Genomic DNA, 5,954 nt, shown 5'->3' with positions numbered 1-5,954 from the left:
CTCCCTTTCCTTCCCTTCCCTTCCCTTCCCTTCCCTTCCCTTCCCTTCCCTTCCCTTCCCTTCCCTTCCCTTCCCTTTTTTTTTTTGTTTTCCAAGACAGGGTTTCTCTGTAGCTTTGGAGTCTGTCCTGGAACTCACTCTGTAGACCACACTGGCCTCAAACTCACAGAGCTATGCCTGCCTCTGCCTCCCGAGTGCTGAGATTAAGGGCATGTGCCATCACTGCCCGGCCCTCAGTGTGGGTTTCCTAAGTTAAAACACATTAAAAAAAAAAAAAAACTTTAACTAGGGGTGGTGGTGGTGGTGCATGTCTGTACACTTAACACTTAGTGGGTGGAGGCAGGAGGACCAGGAGTTCTAGGCTAGTTTCCAATACACGAGATCCTGCCTCAAAAATGTTAACAATAATAAAATAGAAATTTCAGTCTCGATAAATAAATAAAATTAAAATTAAATTAATAAAATTAAAATTGCAGCTTTGGGTTTGTTCCATTTCCCGATGAGAGGCTTTGTGTCTTTGTCCAGTTCTGGAACATTCTTAGGCATGTTCTTTCCAGTGTTCCCATCTCTCTGGTTCTCCCTTGCTTCTGGAACACCAGTTTGACATGTATTTTTTTAGGACTCTTCTCCTTTTGTTTCACTTTGCTGTCTTCATGACATCACTTCCTCAGCTTTAACTCCGCACGTCCTCCCCACTGTCCCCAATTAGCCTGTGAAGACGGTCGTTTCAAGTCCCGTTTCTCATTTCCAGGATTGCAGCATCATCCTCCCACATGGCGTGGTCATGCCACTGTGTCCTCTTCTGCCCTCGCCCTCTGGCATTCTGTTAGACATGTTGAAAGTCCTGCAGTGTTCTGGAAATCCATCCAGTTGCTGCTCCCTGCCGTTTCCCTAGATACCTGCTTCTCTCCCCTTGACTTCCCGTGTCCTGTGAATTTCTGTTTCAGGTCCCCATGTCTGGCCCTTCATCCTTGTGGATGCTCTGAGCCTTGTTGCTGGGAGGTGCACTCCTCTGGAGTAGATTTGCTTTCACTTCCGCCGGGGGCTCCACCACCGACTGGAAACTTTGAAATCCATTCTCACATAGGGGTTGTGAGTTTGGTTGTGAACCCACACCAGCCTGTGATTCTGCGTTCTTGGTACTTTCTGTGAAGTTCTAACTCATTCTTACACGGAGGATGTTGCTCTTCGGAGTCTTAGCAGCATCTGGAAATTTTTTAACACTACATTTGGCCAGACCGTTCGCTTTGGGCTTTGGGATTCAGTGTTCCCTGCCTATTGGGTTCTCTAGTCCGCAGGGCGCTTGCCCTCCGATTGTCTTTGATCTTGGAAGGTCCCTTTGTTTATAGCTCAGTATTGTACCTGCGTGTGGTTGATGCCATCTAACATCGTCTTGCAGTTTTAGTTCCAGGAGGGTTCTGTATCGCTGGAAATGGTGTTCCTCGTATTATCAGATTAGTAGACGTCGTTTGCATTTTCTGAGATGGCTTTGTTAGGTCCTGTGGCGATGCTGGGCTTCATAGGGAGTGACTGGAGCAACTTTGGGATGTGTGTGTCCTTTGTCCTCAGTGTTGCCCAAAGTGAAGGGCAGTTGGATTGTTAGTTCCTGATGGCAACAGGAGTGTTCAATAAGGCTTAGATTGGAGTCTGCTTCAGGAAGGAAAGCGTGGGCTGCTGAGATACGTGTTACTTGTAACTGCCCTGACCTGGATTAGTGCCTCACTGGGGACTCTATAGAGTGTCTACAGGCCCAATGACATTACCTCTCAGAGAGCACATCACAGAGGCTCAGGCCATTTTCCCCAGAAGCAGGCCTCGGCAGGGGGCATGCAGCAGGGCTCTGTGTGGGACTAGTCTGCTAACAGTGCTCCTGTTTGGATTCCTAGCTCCAGTTCTCGCTGGACCCAGAGCCCATTGCCATCAACTGCACAGCTTTCAACCACAATGGGAACCTGCTGGTCACCGGGGCAGCGGATGGTGTCATCCGGCTCTTTGGTACGTATGCAGTGCTGTGGCCGTCCTGGTCCCCTCCTTAGCTAGAGCCCAGGCGTTTCCAGTGCACAGTCTGTTGCTTGGCTGTGGGAGGGGACAGAGCTCAGCAGTCCTTTGGCCTTGGGCTGATCCACCTGAGTCCTTGTCACCTGTGTGGAATGTAAGAGGTCACAGGAAAACAGTGCCATCCTTTTGACTTGCTGTAAGGTGGCTTGCCCTCTGTCCCCAGGGAGACAGGCCTAGGTTCTACAAGGGGGTAAGGTGATTCCTATATAACTATCCCCAAGGCATCCTGGGGCCAGTTATAGAGGTCTGGTAGGAAGGATCCCAATGTCTTCCTAGACTTACAGGGCCCCCCAGGTGAGCTCTAGCTGTCCCCAAGGACCCCAGTCCTCTCTTTGGCCCAGTCAAGAGGCTACTCAGAGGCAGGCGGCCTTGGCAGGGTCAGCACTTTCTGGCCCAGCTGTCGCGGAAGGAGAGGGGCCCCTGCTGTGCACGAAGCCTTTCCAGGTCTGGCCTGCGGCTAAGCAGCATCTCGTTCTCCCAGACATGCAGCAGCACGAGTGTGCCATGAGCTGGAAGGCCCACTTCGGGGAAGTCTACTCCGTGGAGTTCAGCTGTGACGAGAATGCCGTGTACAGCATTGGTGAGGACGGCAAGGTAGGCGCCAGCGGCATTTAGTGGTGGCCGGACCATCCGTGAACTCTGTGGCCTCGGGCTGCTTTCGGCCTCCTTTTCATACGTAGAAGTCTGTCACTGAGCGTCTCTGTGGGGTCCAGTGAGGTCACTGGGACTTGGCTATTCTCGTAGATGGGAATTTCATATCCTTTTCCCGAGCTGTGGCAAAACTGACTCATCTCACTGTAGATGGAGCCACATTTAGGGGAAGAGATTTTTTGGGGAGTTGTGGTCATGGTCACGAGACAATGCGTGGAGTTTGCTGTGGGGGCTGGAGTCAGCATGCTAGCGGGAAACAGGTCTGAGCAAAGCCCAAAGCAGTAAAAAGGAAACCCGTGTCCTAAGGCAGTATAAGGCAATGCCCTCTGTAGATTTCCTCTGTGGGAGCTATTTTATGAAGTAGGAATGACAATGGCCTGGGACAGAAGGTGAGGGTAGGCAGAGGTGGAAGAAAGACTTAGCTGTCTCCTATGCCCTCCTGAACATGTTTTATACTGTTCATGCTCCCCATGAAAACAGTGACTACAAAACAATTATTTCTTTATTAGATCATATCTTTCTCTATGCCAAGGGCTGGTCTCAAACTTGGGACAGTCCTGCCTCAGCATCCTAAATGCTGGTCCAACAGATGTGAGCCACCACAGCTAACTATATTGATTTACTTATATGTTCACCTAAGTTATCTTGAGACCATACCTTAGTGTGTTCTCCAGGTTGGCTCCAAGATGCTCCTGCCTCAGCCTCTTGGGGATGGGATTACGGATGTGTACTACAACGTCCTGTTTCGACCCTTCCTTTGAAAACTCTGTGTAGGGCTTTTAAGTTAAAGCTCCACACCCTCTTGTGTGGGTAGGACTCCTTGGGAAAACAATTAGCTGGTCCACAGTGTAGACGGTTAATTCTCCATTTCACAAGGGGAACCTTTGTACTGCTGAGAAACTGAAAATGGGTTTGGAATTTGTCCGTCTGTCCTCCATACTTTGTTCCAAGGTCCAGAGTCTCTAGGCACTCCTCCCCCAACCAAGAGACCAGAAGGCCCTGCAAAGCTGGTGACTGTCCCTTGTCCTCCCTTGAACCAGAGGAAAGAGGAGGGTTGAGCTTTGATGTGATGTCTTCATTGTTCTGATGAGATGGGACTGAGTGGTGGACTGTGGTCCCCTCAGTCTTGATCTGCCTCCTGCCCATGAAAGCCTTTTTCAGGGTTGTGGGGCTGACGATGGAGGCAGTTATCCCAGCCAATCACTGCTTCCCAAGCCTAGGTGGTGGCCACTGTCGGGGGCTCCAAGGGAGCCTGGGTAGTAGCCTCTGTACGAGTGTCTGAGGGAACCCCTGTGGTGCCTTGTGTCTGCAGTTTATCCAGTGGAACATCCATAAGAGTGGCCTCAAGGTGTCTGAACATGGCCTCCCTTCAGATGCCACTGGCCCCTTTGTCCTGTCTGGCTACAGTGGCTACAAGCAGGTTCAAGTTCCCAGGGGCCGACTCTTCGCTTTCGACTCAGAGGGCAACTACATGCTGACGTGCTCTGCCACAGGGGGCATCATCTACAAGGTAACTGGGGGCAGAGCCCTGCTGGGCAGGGGTTTTTGCTTGGGTATCAGCCTGACTGATCTGAGCTGAGTGTGGCCCTGAGTCCTGCATAGCTGAGTGTGGTCTGTATCCTGAGTCCTGAGTCCCGCATAGCTGAGTGTGTCCTGTGTCCTGCATCACTGAGTGTGGCCCTGTGTCCTGTGTCCTGCATCACTGAGTGTGGTCTGTGTCCCGTGTCCTGCATTACTGAGTGTGGTCTGTGTCCTGTGTCCTACATAGCTGAGTGTGGTTCTGTGCCAGTGTCTGAAAAGATCCTGCCCTTTTCTTGTCTTATTCCTTGGGAATAATACATACTAATCGAGATACTAAACAGGCCAAAGGACTTGGGGGTATAGGCAAGGAAATGCACCTCCTGGGTCTGAGCTAGGTAGGTTGCTTTCATCACTGATCTAGAATAGGTTATTTGATGGGAGGCCTGTGGATCCGTACACCAAAGTCCACACGTGAGGTAGAAATTTGAGGGTATCCTTTGTGAAGCTAGGATGCAAGTTATCCACATGGTTTTGATTTATTTTTAGAGATTTATTTTGTCTTTATTTATGTGTGTGTTTGGATGCTGTATGTATTTGTGCATGTGTGTGTGTGGTACCAAGAAGAAAGTGTCAGATCCTGTGGAATTAACAGTTACAGGTGGCTGTGAACAACCCTTCACAGTTCTATGTTGTAATATGAGCGGGCTGCGTCCCGCCACCCGGCTAGCTTTACCTGAAATAATTACATGGAAACTGTATTCTTTTAAACACTGCTTGGCCCATTAGTCCCAGCCTCTTATTGGCTAGCTCTTACATATTGATCTAACCCATTTCTAATAATCTGTGTGGCCCATGAGGTGGATTACCAGGGAAGATCTTAACCTGCGGGTTTGTCAGGTGGGAGAATCATGGCGACTCACTGACTCGGCTTTCTTTCTCCCAGAATTCTCTTCTGTTTATTCTGCCTACCTAATTTTCTGTCCTATCAGGCCAAGCAGTTTTCTTTATTTAACCAATGAAATTAACACAAAACAGAAGACTCTCCCCCATCAGTTCTAGGCGCTGACTCAAGTCCTCAGCAAGAGCCAGTGTTCTTCACCACTGAGCCTCAGCCCAGTTTTCTGCTTGGTTTGTTTGTTTGCCTGTATGTATGTATGTGTGTGTGTGTGTGTGTGTATGTGTGTATGTATGTATGTGTGTGGGTACACGTATGGCACATTATGTGTGTATGTGGAGGTCAGAGGTCAGAGGACAGCCTGTAAGAATCGGTTCTCTTCTTCTACCATGTGATTCCTGGGGATCAAACTTGGGTGCTCAGTCTTGGCAGAAAGTGTCTTTACCCACAGCGCCTTCTCGCTGGCTTGTCCTCTTTGTTTTGTTGTTGGTGTGTTTGTTCTCGAGACAGTGTTTCATTGTGTAGCCCTGAATATCCTGGAAACCACTCTGTAGACCAGGCTGGTCTGGAACTTAGGTCTGCCTTTGCCTCCTGAGTTCTGGGATTAAAGGTTTGCCCCCACAGCCAGGGGAGTCCTCATTGTTTTTATTTCTGTTTCTACATTAAAAAACAAAAATCCTCTCAAGTCAGAGGTGCTCAGTTTGAGGCGGGGTTTTGTTTTTTATTTATTTATTTATTTATTTTTATTGAGAATAAGAAAAAAAAGTTTCCGCCTCCTCCCAGCCTCCCACTTCCCTCCCCCTCCCCCCACTCTTCTCCCCCTCCCCCC

General features: G+C 49.4%; 1 protein-coding gene across 1 annotated transcript in view; it reads left to right on the top strand.

Annotated features, from left to right (window-relative positions):
- Positions 1-5,954, top strand: part of Wdr91 (WD repeat domain 91) — a 37,500-nt gene that overhangs the window by 25,755 nt on the left and 5,791 nt on the right. Inside the window, exons 12-14 of the mRNA XM_050148017.1 lie at positions 1,887-1,995; positions 2,540-2,652; positions 4,022-4,219. Coding sequence (XP_050003974.1) covers positions 1,887-1,995; positions 2,540-2,652; positions 4,022-4,219 — 420 coding nt within the window. The remainder of the gene's footprint in view (positions 1-1,886; positions 1,996-2,539; positions 2,653-4,021; positions 4,220-5,954) is intronic.

This window comes from Alexandromys fortis, unplaced genomic scaffold (genome assembly GCF_014885135.2).
Source record: "Alexandromys fortis isolate MF-2015 unplaced genomic scaffold, M_Fortis_MF-2015_v1.1 scaffold_57, whole genome shotgun sequence".
Lineage (NCBI taxonomy): Eukaryota > Metazoa > Chordata > Mammalia > Rodentia > Cricetidae > Alexandromys > Alexandromys fortis.
Note: the sequence above shows the minus strand (reverse complement) of the source record. Positions and strands in the feature narration are given on the sequence as shown.